This window comes from Opisthocomus hoazin, chromosome 3 (assembly GCF_030867145.1).
Source record: "Opisthocomus hoazin isolate bOpiHoa1 chromosome 3, bOpiHoa1.hap1, whole genome shotgun sequence".
Lineage (NCBI taxonomy): Eukaryota > Metazoa > Chordata > Aves > Opisthocomiformes > Opisthocomidae > Opisthocomus > Opisthocomus hoazin.
Window position 1 is genome coordinate 63,136,574 of NC_134416.1, and position 22,723 is coordinate 63,159,296.

The following is a 22,723-nucleotide window of genomic DNA, read 5'->3' on the forward strand; positions in this document are numbered from 1 at the left end:
GAAATTCTCAAAAGCCGTTAGGACTAGCCTGAAGGAGAGAGGGGGGGCGAAAGAGTGGGGGAAGGTATCCCCTTCGGTTTTCCCCACAGATTGTGTTTGATTATTAACAAATTCTAGGACATAGGATCCGAGGTATGGAAATGACCACAGTGCCACATGCAAATACAAGCCTAATTTCATGCACATTGACGTTATCATGTCATAAGTCGATATCATACAGTATAGCAAAAGCATCACCCTGATCCTTTTCCCCGACGTAATGAACAGCACCACAGGGAAAACATAGTGCAAGTACGGATTCAAAAACCACAACCATCTGATCACAGACAGAAACATTTTTACTGGCGACTGTTTAACTAACACAGAAAAATGCCTATAACAAGATTTTAAGAAAAATGTAAGAAAGCAGTTTTAACACCCGCTGCTCAGCCCTGCCGTTATCCCCGCCCCACGCTTGGGCGCCAAATTAATGTCTTGGTTTCGGCTGCCGCTGGCAACAAAAGTGCCACGCGGCCGCCCCTCCCCCCGCCGGGGTGCGGAGGAGAATGGAAAGAAAACAGGCAGAAACTGGTGGGTCGGGATAAGGGCAGTTTAACAGAACAGCAAACAGAGGGAACAGCAACAACAACGATACAGATAAGGAGAAAACACGACAAAAACAGACCCGCTCTCTCGGACCGCACCGGCGCCGCACGCTCCCGAGCCGCGAGAGCGTTCCCGCTGCGCCCCCCCCCCCCACCGGAACCCAGCGTGACGTCACATGGTGTGGAATACCCAGCTCTGTTTGGCCAGGTGGGGTCAGCCCCGACCCCCCGGCTGTGCCCCTTCCTGGGTTCTGGTGAAAATTAACCCTGTCCTGGCGAAACCCAGGACATTGTGGCACCCTATTTTCTTTTGCTCTGGTTAGCATGTTTGAATCAGGATTAAATGAATGACATGTGACGTTCATGATTTCCAGCAAGTTGCTTAAGCTCATCCTAGACTAACAAAAAAAAAAAAACCACCAAAACTTTTTTTAAAATATTCCTTGGGACAAGGACTAACTTTCATTCATGAATATACGGCCTAAATAATAAGAGGTTAAGTCTGTGTAGAATTGATTTTTTTTGTGAGATCAGTGAAGCCAGAATTTCATCTTATGACAGGAGCTAGTATTCAGCCACTTACTTGGTTATTGGCACTAAAAAATGAAGACTGCCTTCTTCTGCAGTACATTAACTGAATTCGTTGTCTGAGGTCGTATGAAAAATATTTATCCAGCATGTATCTGGGACGGTATATAAAACTACCTGTGTTGTTTTTAGGATGCTGTGCTCCGTTTCCAACTTGCAATAGGATATGAAAATGATAGGAGACAAACTTTATTTTCCAGAAGCTGGTATAAACAACAAGTGAATGGGACCCATAAGCACAGTTCAGAGCAGTACTGCCACCTTAAAATAAGGGTGGTAAAGTGGTGGGAAAACTAGTGAGGGTCTTTTCCTGTAACCTGCTATGTTCATGCAATTTGTTGCCTGGCCATTCCAAGTCACTCCAGAAACCTTCCTACTTTTTTCTTTTCACACTTTCGCTTTTATAAAATAACAATATTAAATAAATGACAAGTTCTCTCTTGTCAGATGAAATAGAAGAAAGCTTTTCCTTTGTTTTTGTCCTGTACAGAGCAGTCTAAAGATACCACCTACTTAAATTTTGTGCTAGAGTTCAGATGTTGGAAATAATGGGAGAGTTCGGTTATTCTCCACCCTGTTAGACACACTCTCTGTAGTGAATTCCTAAGCAAATCTAAAATAGATGTGTAAGTTACTTTTAAGCAGGGTTTAGGAAAACATCAATCTTAGGTGATGTTTTCAGAAAAAAAAGTCTTGTACAGTTTTTGAGCGTGAGTTGGGCATTTATATTTCTTAGAGTATTTGAGAATATTTTCCTGGTTCACACTGTGACTCAGTTCTCCATCTGTAGAGTAGGGTCAATTCCTTACCGTGGTTTCATTTGTAATTTACATTCTGCTATCAATGCTCTGCTAGTAAGGACTCAGATCATTTGCATAGCTACATCTCTCTGTGGTGAGGGTGTCTGGAAGAAAAGTGGAATTTTTCTGAATATGCTGGAGTTTTAAAAAATGTATTGGATTTGTCTCCACAGTAGCAACCTTAGATTTCAGGAAATGTTTATGCAAGTGAATGATGATTCAGTCTTTTAATACAACAGATTCTGAAGTCTTCATGAAAACCTTCATGTATACAATTTCAAAGTAAATTCATGTTGGCTGTTCACAGCAAACACAGAATCACAGAATCACAGAATGGTAGGGGTTGGAAGGGACCTCTGTGTGTCATCTAGTCCAACCCCCCTGCCGAAGCAGGGTCACTTCCTGAGCTTCCTTATGAGGATGTTACGGGAGACAGTGTCGATAGCCTTGCTGAAGTCGAGGTAGACACCATCCACGGCTCTCCCCTCATCTACCCAGCCACTCATGCCAGCATCGAAAGCTATCAGATTGGTCAGGCATGATTTCCCCTTGGTGAATCCATGATGACTACTCCTGATAACCTTCTTTTCCTCCACTTGCTTGTTGATGACCTCCAGGATAATCTGCTCCATCACCTCTCCCAGGATGGCCCTTTTTGAAGATTGGAGTGACATTGGCCTTTCTCCAGTCCTCGGGCACCTCTCCTGTCCTCCAGGACCTCTCAAATATGATGGAGAGTGGCTCAGCAGTGACATCCGCCAGCTCCCTCGGCACTCGTGGGTGCTTTCCATCGGGGCCCATGGATTTGTGGATGTCCAGATCGCTTAAGCGATCCCTCACACAGTCCTCCTCGACCAAGGGAAAGTCATCCTCTCTGTGGGCTTCTTCTCTTACCTCTGGGGCCTGGGATTCCTGAGGGCGTGCCTTGGCACTGAAGACTGAAGCAAAGAAGGCATTCAGTAGCTCTGCCTTCTCTGCATCCTCCGCAGGACACCCGCCTCATTCAGCAGCGGCCCCACATTGTCCCTAGCCTTCCTTTTGCTGCTGATGTAGTTGAAGAAGCCCTTCTTGTTGTTTTTGACATCCCTTGCCAGCTTCAATTCCAGGTGGGCTTTGGCCTTCCTCGTGGCATCCCTGCACGCTCTGACCACATTCCTGTACTCTTCCCAAGTGGCCTGTCCCTCTTTCCACATTCCATGGACCTTTCTCTTCCACCTGATCTCCACTAGAAGCTCCTTGTTCAACCATGCAGGTCTCCTGCCTCCTTTGCTAGATTTCTTTATGGAGGAAGTGTCATTTAAACAACGACCAGCACTCTTGGACCCCCCTGCCTTCGGGAGCCCTGGCCCACGGGATTCCTCCCAGTAGCTTCTTGAAGAGGCCAAAGTTAGCCCTTCTGAGGTCCAAGGTTTTGATCCTGCTTATCGCCCTGCTTCCTCCACGAATGATCCTGAACTCCACCATTTCATGGTCACTGCACATTGTAATACACATGCATGGAATCTTGGCTTCACTTTCTAAGCAAAATTTATACACAAGACAATATTTTTTGTAGTTTCCAAAGCACTGTTCTCTAAAGTAGTGCACTGAAAAAAGGCATCGTGTAGGTACAAGTATCACGTTATTCACAAAGTTGCAGGCTGTAGTTAGACTTCAGTAATAACCATAGCTTAGTAGCAAAACATCTTAAGATATAAACCTGATAGATGAGCTGTATCTACCTATACCTTTATCAAATACTTAGTGCTTAAAGCAGTAATGGTAATTTAATAATAAAAAAGACTGCAAGGGATATTTTTATTATAAGTATCATATGTGACTTTTTGGAAGGTTATGAGATCTGATTCAAGCCATTTTGAAGTCTATGGAGGGATTTTAGTGGACTTAGGTGCAAAAAGAAAAAAGGCCTGAAGACTCTATAGAGAGAGGGTTGTTATGTTTTACTGTAGCCAGTGACAAACAAGAAGATTTCCCATGGTACAGTTCTTGCTCACTTTGCCTTCACTTTTCCCCCTAATACACAGCCCTACCACCAATATCACCCACCAATCTGAATGTTAGAGGGGTAAATGTAAAAATAATGTTGCAAAGTACTTTCTTACAGAAATTGACTGCTCAGAGATTATTCTAAAATCTGAATTTCTTCTAAGACTAATACTGGCAATTATAAAAATGGGGAGGTTTTGTGCAGGTTTTTGAGTGAAAAGCTCTCTTTCTATTACTGTTAATATTTCAGGTTTTTTTACAGCTCGGAAATTTTCTTTTAAGTCAAATAAGATTTTACAATGTAAGAATTTGAGGCTTCCATGGTTCCTTTGAGAGTAAATGTGCATTTGCTTGATTTACTGCAGTTTTCAATACAAAACCTCAACTGGGCTTAAAAATGGGATTTTCACCTCTGAAAAGCATATTAGTAGGAAGTTACCATACAATAAATAATGAACAGTACAAAAATGGGCTTCCTGTGAATGATAACTTCATATCCAGCCTCTGTGATATAGATGACTTGTTTTGTAATTTCCTTCAGACAGGGTAAAATTCTTACCCGTTAAAAGGGGGATAAAAAAAATAAGGAAAAAGAAAGACAGACAGACCCCACAAACCCCCAAATGAGAGAATGATTAATGGATCCTGCACAGAATCTAATCAGATAACTCTAATGCACAACTATTAATGAAGATGTCAAGCACTATTCACTGTATTGAAGGACTGAAGTATACATTGTCCATATAACCTTCAACATTGCCGTAGTGATTTGTAGACTGTTGACTTGGTATTCCGTTATTGGAATCTTGTGCTTTTATTATAGCAGGAAATAATGAAGACATGATCTGAAGGCCAGTTAAATAATACTCTCTGTATAACAGACATCAATCATAAATAGAGAAGAATAAAGACAAAAAGGAAATCTTTGCAGTTCACTTTTTCAGTCTTTCGTTAGTGTCTGTAGTATACAACGTCTTCATTATCTGTGAATTGTTAAAACATTTCCACCAGGTCAAGAACTCTTGCCTACTAATTATATCTTAAAAGTTTTTTATATTTTCCCAGATTATATTCTGACTCAAAACATGGTACCTGTGTATTGACCATAGGATCTGAGGATGATGACTAGCTTTTGTAGACATTATCACACCCCACAGGAGACAGACTCTGCTACAAAGAACTAAAATAAAGCAATTTTACTGCCCTTGTATAACACAATACCATTTGGTGTTGTAAAACCCCATTACCAATCCATACTTCACGTCTTCTAAACACCAGTTGTTCCCCACTGTATATGTACGTATGTTAGATTTTTTATTATTTATTTTTCATGAACAAGGACCGTTATAGCTTTTGGAAATTGTCAGCAGCTTTGGGTACCAGAAGATATCTGAGGGAATTCTAGGGCAGGCTTCATGTTGCTGAAAGCAGATGTTTACTTCTTCCAATGACTGAGACTTCATTACTAGTGACTGGTGAAAAACAGGCATTCATAAGTTGACCAGCTGGTTTCTTCCCTGGAAGATTTTTGCTATGCTCACAGTAAGCACTGTATGGTACTTTTCTCAGATGTACATAGCTAATCTAGAGAAGGTGAAACCTGCTCGTAGTAAGAAAGCCTCTTTAAAATGTGCATCTACACCATCGTTAGGTTTGCATCCTTCTCTGTGAGGAAATACCATTCAAATGAAAATGGGTTTTGTGTGTTCCCTGCTAGTTTAACACTCTTGCAATACATCAACCAACGAATGATTTCTTTCTACATTGCAGGAGTAAAATATGATTTAAAAGTGTGTCAGCCCTTGTGACAAACTTTGACGTGAAAAACACATTTTTATAATTTCAAGTTCTAAATGAGTCTAATCAATAGAGGAACATGGGAATGTCTTAAAAATAATTTAAATAATATTTCTTCATTATTGTGCTTAGTTTATTCAAATTAAAATTTATATAATTTACCCAATTACATATATTGTGCTCTATGCACTTTCTCTATTATATCAGAATTTTTATAATCTTTTTTTCATAGGATGACTGTGATATTGACATTAGTAAATCATAAGAAGCTATCTTGTCTGCAGTCTTATGATCTATTTCCATGCGTTTCATTAAGTATCACTGTGATCTCAATTATCGAATTTCAACAGGTATCACTGAATAATGACAATGAATTAGCCTTCCCTACTGGCTGGGTAGATGAAGGGAGAGCCATGGATGTTGTCTGCCTAGACTTCAGCAAGGCTTTCGACACAGTCTCCCATAACATCCTCCTAGGGAAGCTCAGGAAGTGTGGGCTGGATGAGTGGTCGGTGAGGTGGATTGAGAACTGGCTGAATGGCAGAACTCAGAGGGTTGTCATCAGCGGCGCCGAGTCTAGTTGGAGGCCTGTAACTAGTGGTGTCCCTCAGGGGTCAGTACTGGGCCCAGTCTTGTTTAACTTCTTCATCAATGACCTGGATGAAGAGTCAGAATGTACCCTCAGCAAGTTTGCCAATGACACCAAACTGGGAGCAGTGGTAGATACACCGGAAGGCTGTGCTGCCATTCAGCGTGACCTGGACAGGCTGGAAAGTTGGACAGAGAGGAACCTGATGAGGTTCAACAAGGGCAAGTGCAGGGTCCTGCACCTGGGGAGTAACAACCCCATGCATCAGTACAGGCTTGGGGCGGACCTGCTGGAGAGCAGCTCTGCCGACAGGGACCTGGGTGTCCTGGTGGACGACAGGTTAACCACGAGCCAGCAGTGTGCGCTGGCTGCCAAGAAGGCCAATGGCATTCTGGGATGCATTAGGAGGAGTGTGGCCAGCAGGTCGAGGGAGGTTCTCCTTCCCCTCTACACTGCCCTAGTGAGGCCTCATCTGGAGTACTGTGTCCAGTTCTGGGCTCCCCAATTCAAGAAAGATGAAGAGCTACTGGAGAGAGTCCAGCGGAGGGCTACAAGGACGGTGAGGGGACTGGAACATCTCTCCTACAAGGAAAGGCTGAGGGAGCTGGGCTTGTTCAGCCTGAAGAAGAGAAGGCTGCGACGGGGACCTAATAAATGCTTATAAATATCTGAAGGATGGGTGTCAGGAGGATGGGACCAAACTCCTTTCAGTGGTGCCCAGCAACAGGACAAGGGGCAATGGGCACAAACTGAAGCATAGGAAGTTCTGTCTGAACGTGAGGAAGAATTTCTTCCCTCTGAGGGTGATGGAGCACTGAACAGTCTGCCCAGGGAGGTTGTGGAGTCTCCTTCTCTGGAAATATTCAAGACCCGCCTGGACAAGGTCCTGTGCAGCCTGCTGTAGGTGACCCTACTTTGGCAGGGTGTTTGGACTAGATGACCCACAGAGGTCCCTTCCAACCCCTACCATTCTGTGATTCTGTGATTCTGTGATTCCCTTCTCTGCTATGTATTTTTGTACATTCTGACTGAAAATATATGCTATTTGCTAAAGCTTTGCTTTTTTCTCCTTTGGTTAAACACACCTCAGCCTTTTGTCTTGACATTCTTCAAGCTACCATTTCTTAAGTTAACATAATGCCTTTTTTGAAAAATGAGAAGTATTAAGATATTTGTGTGCTTGATTGTTTTCTCCTTAACCTTGCTGCTCACCTGGATATACCGGTTTCTTAATTGTTGTCACCACACAATACAGTTTCTGAGACATTTTTGGTCATCCTGACACCCCATTGCACTTGCATTATCGCTGTAAGGTTTGTTTCATAGCACACATATTGTACTGTTGTGGCTCAGTCCCAGACAGCAGCAAAGAACCATACGCCTGCTCACTCACTCCTCTCCCATTGGTGGGATGGGGAGAATTGGAAGAAAAGGGCAAAACTCATGTTTTGGGATAAAGACAGTTTAACAGCAAATGAAGAGAATAATAAAAACAACCATATTGATAATTAGAATACACAAACTGAGGGATACACAGTGCGATTTTGCTCACTGTCCGATGCCCAGTCTGCTCCCAAGTAGCAATTCCCATCCTCCGGCCAGCTCCTCCGGTTACATACTGAGCATGACATCACAAGGTATTGAATATCCCGTTTGGCGAATGGGTCAGCTGTCCTGGCTGTGTCCCCTTCAGCTTCCTGTGAAAAGTCACTGTAGCCAGGACATGTACTTTAAATATAAAAGCAAAAATAAAGTTAAAAACAATTAAACATGCTTTAGTAATAAATACTGACCAGTTGTATCCAGTACAGTGACCAGTATCCAGCCAACATTTCTTTTATGGCGTATCTGTGTTTGGAGAGCTATGGATACTATGGCTCTGATTCTGTGCAAGAAGTAAGTGCTTTCTTAACATGAGGATCACATGTATTCCCTTTCGGAGAAGCCTTTTGCTGCCACATAGAGTTTATGAAAGTTCAGTGCCTTTCTGAGTGTGATGTGTTGCAATTTGTTTTTCATTTTTAAATATTGTAATGTCAGGATAACTGCTGACTTTAAGATGCTCTTTTGGGATTTATGCTACTGTAACTTGATGGAGAATTTAGACCCTTGTATGTGTAGGTCAACAGATGTGTGTTTCACCTCTGCCACTCCCCTGAGTGAGTACAGGAATGTTTTGCAGATGTTGCCAGATTATTCTGCAAGCACATTTCAGATCCCTATGATGTATGCAGAATCAGAACTGCCGAAAACCGTTTTTAATATGTTTTATACACTTGGAATTATAGTTTGAAAAGATAGTTGAGTAACCACACTGCAGTTTTAGAAATGTTTAAGTCTTTAGTTGCTGTTCTTCATGCTGAAACTTAGAATTGCAAAGGAACAGCTAGCCAGGTGTGCTAGCTGACAAACTAAGACTGTAGATATAGGGTAAATGGTGCTAACATTAACACGATGCTTTCTTTCAATAATTGCCTGTGAGATAAGATGCTTTTTTTTCTTCCAAAATAATTTTCTTTATGGGACTGTCCTCCAGATCACATAGTTCTCATTAGTTGTGGGGGGTAATTTTTAATTCTAATGCAGTATTTATTCCCAAAGATACTATACTTGCATCAAAGAAAACTAAAGCAGAATGCAGGCAGAAAAAAAATTTATGTGCATTTTGTTTAATAAGCAAACCAAAACAATCTTCAGTCTGCATCTCAGTACAAAATATTGTCATATAAACAATGTGGTTTAACTGATTGCCACATTTTCTACACAAATTTATACAGAGCTTGGAGTAATAATTCATTAGTCAATCTCAATGCTATGCAAAGAAAACCCCCACAATTTTCTGAATGAGGTGCTTTCTTTAGTGAATATTATATCGAGTTCTTAGGCCTGGGTAGTATGGCACATTGTATTTGACATTACCTTAGATAAAAGATGAATAAGACAAAAGAAATATTCATTCCCAGTGATGAAATAATGAGGGAGAATTTGGTCCTTAGACAGGTCACAGAAAGTTTTGCTGGTAACTCGGAGAATTCTTATTTCTTTCACAGGGTAGAACTACCTTTACTATCGAAGTCATTGGGGAATATTCACTAGCGAGATACTGCAAACAGCATTTTGAAAAAAATAAAAAATCAACTATACTTTGCCAGTCAGAAGTGCTGGTTGGGTACAAATAGCAATTCACTGGATAATAAAATCTCCAAATAACTTTACCTGTATAGGAACTGGATTTCGAATCTAAGACAAGCTATAGCCTGAGGATAGAAGCAGCCAATATGCATGTTGACCCTCGCTTCCTGAGTCTGGGACCCTTCAGTGACATGACAACAGTGAAGATAATTGTAGAAGATGTTGATGAGCCACCCATATTTACTTCACGTTTGTACTCTGTGGTGGTGTCTGAAGCAGCAAAGGTCGGTACTGTCATTGGAACTGTAGCAGCCCATGATCCAGATGCCTCAAATAGTCCTGTCAGGTAATCATAAGATGTCTTAATTGTTTATTTATTTAGCCTTTGTATTGAAGTTGTTCATTTTGTTGTTGGAAGGACTTTGTTTGCACTAAAAGCAGTTTGTTAGCTTTTTTCCCTTGCGGAGAGAGATAGAGATGTCCTAAGAGTTTCCATATTTTGACTGTCGTGAACTACAGAACCTTTGAAGAAATAATATATTTAAATCTCTGTAAAACAAAGAAAAGAAGATATAATTTCAGCATTCCAGAGAAAGCAATCTAAACATGTTACTCATGTTTATTTATCTCTAAGTTTAGGAAGAGTCTAGCACTATCTATAATAAGTTATGTTCTCTTAAATCAACAAGGTCCAAGAAATATATGTATATTATACATATATGTGTGTGTCTGTGTGTATGTGCATAATAATTCATATTCTGTGTGCACTATGCAGAAGAATATAATAGCACATAGACTCTTGCATGGAAAAACAGAGCTGAGGTCCCACAGAAAAAAAACATTAGAAAAAACTCGTTACATGAGAGAAATGGATAGGACAAGACACATCCTGTCCTAGTCAGAATGGTTAAAGGCAATAATCTTTCGCCTTTTGTAAATTCTACCGCAGCCAAATATCTTCATTTGAATGGGAATAGTTATGAACACTACAGACGCATGAAAACTGTCAAGGGCCTCTTCCTTTGTTTTCAGTGTGCGGAGAACCTGCAAGTCTTCTGCAACTTAATGTCCAGGATCATAAAGAAACCATAAGAAAACACAAAGTATCAAACTTATGTTTGCTTGTATCTAAGGTCAAAGTAGAGGACAAAGACTCTCTACCGAAGTTAAACCAGTAGGGAGTTACTTGTCTTGTGCAGAGTAGTAACATTAATTGTCAAAAGAACGTGCAAAGGATCTAGAAGGTAATAGTTCTGACTCAGGCATTCTGTGAACTTAAACATCTGCAGGAGGAGGAACATACACACAATTGAAAGTTAGTACTAACTTTCATTTGTTATTATTGTTTGTTTAGGGCATACATAGAAAAGAACTTCACAGGTGCAGAACTCATTTGGATGTCACCTTTTCTGGTGATGTTAAATTTTTACTTTCGTGCGTAGAAGGTGAACTTGGGACTCTAGTGTAGCTCTGTAATTTCTAAAGCAGCAATCTTAAATTGTAAAAATAAAGCGTGTGTTTCACTCCTAGAGCTGACGTAAGTGTCCTCTCTCTTTCCTAATGTATTTGCAACGTATTCAATGTAGTTGATTCTTATCATGTATAAACAAGTCCTAGCTGGATGGTTGGCATGGATTTACTTGTGAAATTTATCTTTGTTGAGCTCTTTCTTTGCTGTGACAGTGTTTTGTGGCACTGATGTTAGCAACTGGTCTATAATATCTGGTTTAGTAGAGTCATGTAGAGTACGATTAAATCCGGATCCATAAATGCATTCCATACTCAGAATGCTTTTGGCCCCTGTGTAAATATGAGGATGAGTTTGTTTGCCTTGATCTGGTTAATTTTTATAATTCCAGCATAAAATATCTTCACTAACATATTGAAGATCTCTTCTGCTTCAAAGTTGGTTGGCATTTGAAAGGGAGGAAAATAAGAAATAGTGAAAGTTTATCTATATGCTTGCAAACCTGCTAAGTACATTGTTGGGGGTCCTGACAGATCATATAATTTAAAGCTGTCCTGCATCTGCTATGATGCACATCAGAGCCAGATTCACCTAAAATTGGAATGTGTTAAGGAAGATTAATGCATAATACTTTTCATGATCTATTTAAGAAGTTTAAATTATTAGTCTGTAAAGAAGTATTCTAAATTTGAAACATTGGATTATATTGATATTGTTTAAAAATTAGATTTGTTACAGATCAGAAAAATGTTGAAATTACGAGATCAGACACAACTAAAATCTTAGTAATATGGGGGGGGGGAAGCAATAAATATTTTGGAAATAAGAGGTTATCTCATATGGACCAGAGAACTACTGATGTTTGAACTAGCTTAAATAAAGGATTTAAAACTCCTGCAGCTCAAAGATTTTCAAGTATTAATGACTACAAGGAATTAAAGGATTAAAAGTATTTAAAATAGGTTTTTTAGAATTTGAATATGGATACTACACTTCTAAATAAGTTAAGGGAAACTGCTTGTTTCCTGTGCATAAAAATTATTTTTCTTCTTGGTTTATAAGAATCTGTTTTCCAATTCATATAACTTGTTTGCTTTCCCTTCCCTCCCTTCCCTCCTTCCTTCCTTCCTCCTTTTCATTGTTTTTTTTTTTATTGCTTCCTTGCTTTCTTTTGCTTTTTCTTTCTTTCTTACCTCTCTCCTCCTCCTCCTCCTTCTCTTTCTCCTCCTTCTCGTCATTGTCTTTTTTCCTTTCTTTCTTTCTTACTATTTTTTTAAGAAAGTTCTTTGGCTCTTCAAAATGCATAGTGATAGTGTCAATAATTGGGAAATCTAAGGGCTGGCAGGAAATTGAATCCCAGCTACGGGGCCTGCCAAGACTGACAATATAGCAGAGGTGCCAGCCATAGTCTCCTGGGGAAGCCTGCCAGCCATACAACAGCTGAAAAGAACTGCTGACCAAATAAACAATGTTGGCATGAAAACCAGTAAAAAATGAACTACAGTTAAACATAAAAGGTGGGGGTGGGGAGTGAAAGAAGGAAAGACTTAATCCATGGAAACTGCTGTTACTGTTGTTACAACTCTTTACTCCATTCTCTCACCATGACATAATATGGTAAAACAATTCTAATCATGTAATAAGTCTCTGCTGTAAGATGTTGCAGCCAAGAGACATAGGTAGAACAACAGTAATACAGCAAAGTAGAAGCTGGTAAAATGCAACACAGAACAAGTAGTGTCATAAGATCGTTATATCTGGGAAGTCCCATTTTTAAACTAACTTCCGTAAATCTTGTTCCACGTTGTTTGAAGTGTTTGATTAATGTTACATCAATAATTTCTCTATATCATCAGTATGACAGTAATTGTAATGATCACACTTGGTCTGATTCAGACATTTTAATTCATCCTGAGTGTAGGGAGGTGCTCTGGAGTACATACTTGATCCAAACGAGAGTGCAGGAATCTCACCCAATATTAAATTGAATGTAAAGAATATTCCAGTTGTAAATCTAAATCTGCCTAATCAACTGTCCTTTTCTCTCAAAAGGGTTATAAGCAAATGACTCACAGGCTTTTTGACCTTTTCCCTTATGCTATTTTCTCTTTGCTAAGGAGCTCGTTTCCCCTTCCTGAAACAAATCTGGAGGTAAAAGTTATGTTAAGCCAAAGAGTTAAGGGCATGAGCCTGCGTTTGTCTAATGACAGTAGAGCACCTGGAGCTGACAGTGATGACACGTAATCCCTTGACCTACTCTGCATCATGTCTCTTTTTTTCCCTGCCTCTGCAACTCTGGGTGACTCAGGGGCTCTTTTACTGGTGATAGAACATTCTGTGCTCCAATTACCAGCCCGCATGGGAGCAGAGCCCAGCTGATACAGCCATGCAGCAAACTTCCAACTTGCCTTCTCCTTAGCTGGGGTTCAAGAGGATGCTACTGCATGAATAAATGAAAGTTTGCTTTATAGCAGAGAGGAAGAAAGAAGAGAGAGGGGAATATCTACAACCTCACTTGAGTACTGTGGCAATGGAGCCTGCCACTGTCAGCACAGGTCACTGTGTAACTGTCTTGCCTTTGCATATGGCTTTGCTTCTCTCAGCACCCCAGAGCAACTGGACAAAACAAAACTCAGATTGGGGAAACAGTGGAAACTCATACTCTCTAATAAGAAATCAGTGAAACATTTTTACAAGTTGTAACTGAAAAAAAATCAAAAATTTTCTTTCGTCTTTCACCTAGGTACTCGATAGATCGAAACACAGACCTGGAGAGGTATTTCAATATTGATGCCAACAGTGGAGTCATTACAACTGCCAAATCTTTGGACAGGGAAACTAATGCAGTTCATAATATCACAGTTTTGGCTATGGAGAGTCGTAAGTAACAATTTAAACAATTTATTGGCTGTTTATTTGTAAAACTTGAGGCTTGGTAGTGATCAGTTGTGATCAGAAATTATGACAATTTCAAACCCTGTCAGATAAAAATGACTTCTTAATCAATGTAAAAGAAACTTCTGTGATAAAAATTGAGAAATACAACAGATGAAGTATTTGCTCTTTCCTTTGCCTCACACCTTGTGTAGTCTTTTGACTTCTGAAAAACAAGTACAAAGGAAGATTAAATGTTAAGTCGGCAGTCTCAGACCAAATGTCATTAGAGGAAAAGTGATATGGAGTATAGAGGAGACCATTTAGCCCATCTTAGTGATGGCACTCTTTTAGAGTTGATTGCTGTTGGTCAACCACAACATTCTTAAAATGTATTAAGGAAAAGGAATGTAAACGCATCTGTGGTTTCACTTTCCTGACTCTAAGGTAGGACGGTAGAGGATATTTTGTACTTGGTGTCTTTTCTGGTGTGAGATGAAAAGTGTTGAAGAATCGAAGCCTTCAAGCACATACAACAAGAATTCTGTTAATGCGGATTTAAACCTAAACTTGTTCAGCTCCGAATACAATCTGTGAAAAACTATGTATTTTTGCCTTCAGGTTGCCATCTTTATCACTCCGCTGTTGGGCCCTGATAATAAAAAAGTTATCAGTCCTCTGGCCTGCTATTTTAAAAATCCTCACTTCTTGCTTTCAATGAGGTTAATTTAATGTTTAACATGAAAGCTAACGTTTATCATTTAGTGTCTGTGAATTTCACCTGTATTATCAGGGGTAGAATTTTGGTCTAGGAGGCCATCATGAATACCAAAAATTTTCCTGGGTAGTAATAAAAATGACAAGGTAGCCAAGGAGCATATCTGACACAAGTGAGAGTCTAGGAGCACAAGAAATACCTTACAATGCTTTACTTTATGTTCACGGCCTGCTTGATTTTCAATAAGCTTAGATCAGCAGAGGAAAAAATTGGTGTCAAAATTGCTTAATCATCTGGTATTTCACATATGGATTAAAAAAAAAATAAAACAAATCAAAACACTTTGTGATCTACATTTGGATGCATTGCTTTAAATACTTAAAATATTTATTTAAATGTACATGCAATACCCTCAAAAACAGTAGATACATATTTAGAGGTTTGTAGAGTTTTTCACTCTTCCCTGCTCTATCACTACTATCACTACCCGTGGTAAAAAAATAATGCAATCTCTCTTTTCCCTGCTCCAAAACAGAAGCGTTCTCTAACAAAATAAGTATAGCACTCACTGATCTCCTTTATGCTTAGTCCAAAAATATCTACTGTCTAAGATTAAATGGTGACATTGAACCCTGAGCAGATTCATACATTAGCTAGAGATGTGCATCAGTTTAAGAATGTGATTCATATTTAAGGTGTTCATCGTGTTAATGACAGTATTGAAATGCTTAGTTGTGTGTGCACTTTAAATACTTTGGGATTTGCTTGGGAATACAGCTTCCTCTCTTTTCTGTTATACATAGCTGACGGAAATCTGTTTTAACTTTTTAATAGCCTAATCAATAGGAATTGCAACAAAAAATTGTTTAACCCATAATAACCATGCTATTCCTGGTATGAATAGTGCTGTTCTGGCTAGCTATACCCCTTGATGATGATTTTACATCATCTTGCTCTCATCATTCCATATGATGTGATTCAGTGATGTGAATAGTGAGTTAGATCTTCAGTTTATCCCTTAGAGTAAAATCTTAGTTTAATTGAAGTGGCTGGAAAACATAAACATTTTTTTCCACTAGGTCCAGAAGATCAAGCCAAGAGTTTCTTTTGTCTTTCTAGGAAGTATTGTAATTGATTTAACATGTATATGCAAAAGAAGAATGCAAATGAAAACCGTACTGACCCAGAGAATAACTTGCAAGGAGCTCTTCTTGATTGTTTTGTTGGCTTCTTTTCCTATAGAGAATCCAGCACAAATTGGGAGAGGCTATGTAGCCATCACTATCCTTGACATCAATGACAATGCCCCTGAGTTTGCCATGGAGTATGAAACAACTGTCTGTGAAAATGCTCAACCTGGTCAGGTATGGCTTGATAGGATTTTTTAGGTTTATTTTTATCAGATAAGCAGCCATTCCTTATGAAAGCCTACCAGCTTTAAGATAAAATATAATCAGCTTATGGCAGTAAAAATGACACTTTGATGTGCAGCACAAGAAAATATGAATCGAATCCAAGGAGAAAAGACTCTGGTGTAAAAACTGCTTATTGAAGGTACTGTTAAAATCTCTGGCTTTCTTACTGATACAACTGACACATTGTGCTAAACTCACCTAATTTTGAATAATATATAGAATACGTGCTTCCTCCTAATTTTCCTGGGAAGTGGGAAGTCATGACACAAAGATTATTCTGAGACTACCTGCCTACCATTCCTAAAATGAGTACACACTTTTATTTCACTTAGGAAGTATGGGCCATAAGGCCACAATTTCACAAGTGAGACATATTCCTATCGTATTTCACAGTTTTTTTAACTCATTGAATGTCTTCCAAGTAGTCTTAGTCTCAACTAAAAGTATTTGGTCTTGTTTATCCTTGGTGTCTCTAATATTTGGGCTTTTTCTCTCTACTTTGTAAGACCTCAGAAAATTCGTGTATTTTCTCATTCGTTCTTCTCTCTCCTAGAAAACTAGTAGATGTTTCACCCACATAGATCCCACATATTCCCTGGGAGACTTTGGACTTTTGTGCCTTCTCCCACAATGTTGTCCTTCCTGTGGCAGATGTTGTTTATTGCACATTTCAATATCACAGTGTAATTTAAATCCTTAACAGAAAACACTATGATTATTAGCTTGTGCTCATAAGAAACACAAAATATGCATGCTCATATTGGAGCACCTGTTTGTTTTCCCTATGATCTAGTCAGAACTGTTAGCTCTGCATACTCATTCTTTATGGGTTTTAAGCAATGGTGACACATTTTTTTAGAGACAGATTTTTACAGAATTTTAGAAAATTGGAAAAATAATGATTATCATAAAAATGAAATCCCAGAAAATTCTAATATACTTATGACTTGGCTTTTTATTTTTCATGATATTAAAAAAAAAAAAGTATAATAATTAAAATGCTCAAAAGTATAATCTTCTCCTTGCAAAAGTTTACAACTTTGATTGCAGCCACTGATCACTGCATTAAGGACCATCCAGAAGATACACTTCTTCCACTGTTGTGCAGTTCATGCTCCATGCTCTGGTGAATGACAGGACCTAACTGTCTCACAGGCCCTGCAGATCACTGCAGCTGGCCAATAGAGTTGGTACATGCAAAGTAAAGAGTCAAGTCACATTTTAGCTTTAACAGTGTCTGTACATGCTTAGGAGATTAGAAAACCAAAATGCAGTATGAGCAGGACTCAAGGGAGGGTTGATACTTTGATAGGTTATAGAGGGCTTGTACAATGTACATGTATTTACACTTCTTACTATTCCAAACAATGAAATCCAGATGTATCTCAAAACAGGTGATCCAGAAAATCAGTGCAATTGATAAAGACGACCCACCAAATGGTCATCAGTTCTACTTCAGTTTAACAGCAGAGGCAGCAAATAACCACAATTTTACACTGCAGGACAACAAAGGTAAGGACATTTTATCTGGGTAAATATTCACCGCTAGTACCTTTTACTTTGAATATGTCATGCTGATTGTGACCTACATAAACTTCTATTCTGGCAAGGACATAAATTAAACTACTATCAACTGGCAAAATAATTTTATCTATAGAGTTATTGTCAAGGGAATTAAGCTGCTGTTTGAATGATTTAAAGCCTTGAGCCAAACAGAACAGCTTCAAATCTTTCCTTCTTTTTTTTTCCAGAAATCACTCTTCTCACATTTTTTCCTTGTATTTATAGGTTTTTATCCAAATTAGATTTTACCTTGGGGCAGTGACTGAAAAATGTCTAGGAATTCATGTTTTATTGATATAACTCAGGGCATAAAAAGTGAGTGCACAATAAATTGAGAGGTTTTCTTTTTTTTTTAGAAAAACAAATCTTTTCAGTAAGTATACCACATATTGAAGAAAGCTTTTGATAATGCAAGCTGCCTACAGTATTTACACAGACTTCTTATGACTATTTCCCCAAAGACTTATGCAAAGACTCCCATTGACATCACGTTTCCATTAGTTAAAATATCTGAGAACACTCTTCTAATTAGTGTTCTCATTAGTTGCACTGCATCGTATGACAGCTGGGCATGTGTCAGTCAGTTCAGCTAATATCTGAAGCAAATAGGACTAAATAGACACAAAATTACTCTTGCATTGCTCTTTTGTGGGTCAGTACTAAACCAGAGCTACAAAGTTGTCCTTGTTAATAAAACAAGAAAAACAGACATATGGTGGACTAACGGATACTGTTTGTACAGACAGACTTTGAACAACATTCACTAAGTATAACATGTCACCTAATAAAGTTCTCTCACACAGCTATTTATTGCTTTACTCTGCATGTAGTTACTGACATGCTTAATTTTCTTCATATGAGCAGCTTGCAGTTCAAAACTACAGACTGTGATAGGAATAATGATCAAAATAATACAAATGCATTAGAATAAGACTCTATTCAGAAATCTGACGTTGTTACAACTATTGTAAAGTATTTAGTGAAAAGACAGGCTCTCTTCCAGAGAACTTACAATTTGGGAAAAGTAATAATAGACTTTTACAATGCCAGTAAAATCAATGAAATTACAACACATAGCAGCAGTTGCCTCTTTTAATGTTAATTAATTTTATGCATATCTCATATGATGCTATATGAAGAAGTGCTTGCATATTTTGCCAGATAGGTCATAACAGATGACACAATAAGATAACTTTACAGGACTACTGATATATCTGTCTATAAATAGATCGATAAGTAGATAGATAGACAGACAGACCGACCGACGTTTTCTATGCATTCTAGGAGATGTAATTCCCTACCACTCAGGAGCTGTCAACCTGTATTGAACACAGTGAGTTTTACACATATTTTCTGGAACCCATGCACTTTTTAATCATCCGACTCAGAGCAGCATCAAACCACACTTACAGATTGATTATATTAGTCATCTTGACTCTCAGACTGAAAACAAGTGCACGTCTTTGCTACATGTGCAATTATCTGTATTTGTGCACCAACTGGATTTTTTTTGCATTCAAAAATAATTCATTGGTCTTTAGAACTTATTCTCCTATTAATATGTTCATCCCTTCCATTCATGTGATATTTATATTTGTGAATAATTGAAATAGATCCCTTAAAATTAGACCTGTCTGAAACAGGTATATAGATACTTAATCTGATCACTGAAGAGTAAATTTTTTCTTTTTTATAATGATCTCATCTTTAGCTATCTATCAAGCAAGTGGAACTGTGAGCTCAGCTAAAACCAAACAGACCTCTGCAATTTTGAAAAAGGAAAACAGAAATCTTTTTGTTTAGTTGGGTATCATTTCTCAGCTGATCCTGTCTCTGCCACTTCAAAAATATGTAACCAGGAAAGATAAACTTGTTGAAATAATATAAATGTGTTCATAAATTCTTTTAAGTGAAAGATCGTATTATTTATAGGCTCGTGTTTTAGAAAGGTCATGTACTTTATATGTATGTTTTTATTCCTTTATCTAGACAACACTGCAACAGTATTAACCAGAAGAAATGGGTTCCGAAGACAGGAACAGTCTGTTTTCTACTTGCCGATATTCATTGTGGACAGTGGATCACCTTCACTTAGTAGCACTAATACCCTCACCATCAGAGTCTGTGATTGTGATGCAGATGGTATTGCTCAGACATGCAATGCAGAAGCATATATCTTGCCCGCAGGACTTAGCACTGGAGCCCTAGTAGCAATATTGGCTTGTGTCTTGACACTGCTAGGTACGTCTGCTTCCTGTTATTCTTATTTTCCATTCAATGTACAGTAGCCCTCCACACACCCACCCACTGTGATTTCTGTAAACAGGGACACCTAACATTCCAGGCAGAACACCATTTTGTATGATGAGCCACGCAAAAAATTTAGTTTGGGATTTTCAAGCTCAGATACTTTGTTTCTATGTCAAGGTGTCTCCAGATGTATACATGAAATGAAAAACCCATTTAAAACTTTGGTCCAATGTACTTAAGAAGAAAAATTCTGCAATAGCAATTCACTTCATTCCAAACTGAAATGTCACTATTTCTGTTATATATAAAAAGGGACTTCCTGAAGATCACATAAGAAACTATTGTATGTACACTGCAGCTTGACCTGGGCATAAGTTTTGCTTAAATAGGAGTCGTATGTCTTAAAGAACATTGAATAGAGACACAGCATTTCACCAGGCAATACCTTGCTTATTTTACTGACACCACGGTTCAAATACAACCAATAAATGAAGAAACCTGAGGTTTTATTCTGGTCATTTTTAAAGTGTGCCAAATGAGCATTTGTTAAAGAATTGAGGGTAAGCTCTCTGAACATAGTATTTGAATAATGAGCTGTGCACTGAAAAACAATCTGTCATATGACCACCTTAACACTGATTTTATTTGTCAAGGAACAGGACTTCCAAATTCAGCTGTCTGAATGCACCACCATTGTTTATCCAAGTAGACATATGTATGTGCGGTCATCACTTCCAATCTAAACTGTTCCTTTTGGGTACAGTTCAAAGCTGCAGGCAGAGTTTAGGCTGCATTTGTATGCTAACCCTAGCTTTGAGTCCTGCATTTTGGAACTGTGTCCTGCTGCTGCTGTTTTGTTCCCAGCCAGCTGCCAGTCTTTACAAAGGAGGAGGTGCCTAAGCATCACTGCTGCACAGTGAAACCCCAGTCAAGTGTTGCTTGTCTGGTTCCAGAGCCTTACTTCTTCTCTCATTTATTCCTAGAAGACTTTTTCTGGGAGTAGCTGAATGGTAGTACTGCTAGGAATTTACTTTCTCTTTTTCCGTTTTTATTTTCACATCCATTCCTGAGAAAAAGTCCTGAAGATCCAACAGCACAGCATAAAAATTAGGCTTCAGGTGTTGGCAAGTGGTAGCAGGGCTGGGACCTGTGCACCTGATGCACTTTTTTGTGTAAGAGTTTAGAAGTGAGGAGGCAGGCTACCAGATCAAATTTTTTTCTGACCCAAGTTTAACATGCAGTGCAAATCCAGTCACATTCATCAATGTGAGTGCCAGTTTGCCGCGAATGAGTGGTTAGGTCACTTAAATAATCAATCAAAGGTTTTGCAAGAAAAGATTTTACTGAAAATTTATAAAATGTGCTCTTACAAAGTTTATTGGCAAGATTCACTCTATTACTTATTAAATGAATGGAATACTAGATCAAGTTGGACAGAGATGAACCTGATGAGGTTCAACAAGGACAAATGCAGCGTCCTGCACCTGGGGAGGAACAACCCCATGCACCAGTACAGGCTTGGGGCGGACTTGCTGGAGTGCAGCTCTGTGGAGAGGGACCTGGGTGTCCTGGTGAACAACAGGTTGACCATGAGCCAGCAGTGTGCCCTGGCTGCCAAGAAGGCTAATGGGATCCTGGGGTGCATTAGGAGGAGTGTGGCCAGTAGGTCGAGGGAGGTTCTCCTTCCCCTCTACACTGCCCTTGTGAGGCCTCATCTGGAGTACTGTGTCCAGTTCTAGGCTCACCAGTTCAAGAAAGATGAAGAGCTACTGGAGAGAGTCCAGCGGAGGGCTACGAGGATGATGAGGGGACTAGAACATCTCTCCTACAAGGAAAGGCTGAGGGAGCTGGGCTTGTTCAGCCTGAAGAAGAGAAGGCTGCGACGGGGACCTAATAAATGCTTATAAATATCTGAAGGATGGGTGTCAGGAGGATGGGGCCAGATTCTTTTCAGTGGTGCCCAGTGACAGGACAAGGGGCAATGGGCACAAACTGAAGCATAGGAGGTTCCGTCTGAACATGAGGAAGAACTTCTTCCCTCTGAGATTGATGGAGCCCTGGAACAGTCTGCCCAGGGAGGTTGTGGAGTCTCCTTCTCTGGAGATATTCAAGACCCGCCTGGACAAGGTCCTGTGCAGCCTGCTGTAGTTGACCCTACTTTGGCAGGGTGTTTGGACTAGATGACCCACAGAGGTCCCTTCTAACCCCGAACGTTCTGTGATTCTGTGATCAAAAGGGGACTTTGAGTAGAAAATTATTTGTACAGAATAAAAGAAAAGTGTAAGGGGTAAGGGAGACCCTCGCATTGAGTCACCAGGTTTGGACTGGACCCTCTTGCTTTTTAAACTTCTCAGAGAGAAGCCTAGGTGCGGCCGGATCCAGAACCGGCCTTAGACCACAATGGTTTATGCCTAAGGAATATGTATGGCAATAATTTGTGCTGTATTCATAGTTTAGTGAGAATCACAGGAGTTTAGCGGCTGTTAATCACTGGTTAACTTCACATTTACAGAGTGATTAGAAAGAGTTTGCAATTACAATCACAGTAATAGGATATTATGCTTTGAATCGAGAGTCTCACACACACACACATCCAATCATAAAAATTGCCCTCAATTTCAGTGAAATACTTACTTCAAATCAAATGATTTCTTAAGCAGATCAGCCCAGGCAGTTCGCGAGTCACTCTGAAAGGCGTCCCACACAGAGGGAATTACTGGGCGCAGCCCACTGCAGACCAGAAGGATTCAAAGGGCTCTCCTTGGTACCTCTGTTTATAGGGTCTCAAGGTGATTGACTTCAGGCATTAGTATTTTTCCATCCTGGTCACAATCCACGTGACGTAATTCCGATATTTAGACTGTAACTACACAATTCCAGTACTTCCCAGAATGTACAGTTCTGCTAATCACTGCTAGTCACACCAGATAGCTATTCTTGCAGTGTAAGCAAGAATACA

The 22,723-nt window shown here is 39.4% G+C and overlaps 1 protein-coding gene across 2 annotated transcripts in view; it reads left to right on the forward strand.

The window, feature by feature from the left end:
* The window catches only part of CDH7 (cadherin 7), a 93,149-nt gene that overhangs the window by 60,695 nt on the left and 9,731 nt on the right, over nucleotides 1–22,723 (forward strand). Inside the window, exons 7-12 of one of the 2 annotated variants that reach the window (XM_075416528.1) lie at nucleotides 9,569–9,822; nucleotides 13,688–13,824; nucleotides 15,779–15,900; nucleotides 17,346–17,463; nucleotides 18,799–18,847; nucleotides 19,504–19,566. In XM_075416528.1, the coding sequence (XP_075272643.1) occupies nucleotides 9,569–9,822; nucleotides 13,688–13,824; nucleotides 15,779–15,900; nucleotides 17,346–17,463; nucleotides 18,799–18,842 (675 nt within the window). In that variant the 3' untranslated portion in view covers nucleotides 18,843–18,847; nucleotides 19,504–19,566. Of the gene's footprint in view, nucleotides 1–9,568; nucleotides 9,823–13,687; nucleotides 13,825–15,778; nucleotides 15,901–17,345; nucleotides 17,464–18,798; nucleotides 18,848–19,503; nucleotides 19,756–22,723 lie in introns of those variants that run through there. The other variant, XM_075416527.1, reaches the window with a different exon arrangement.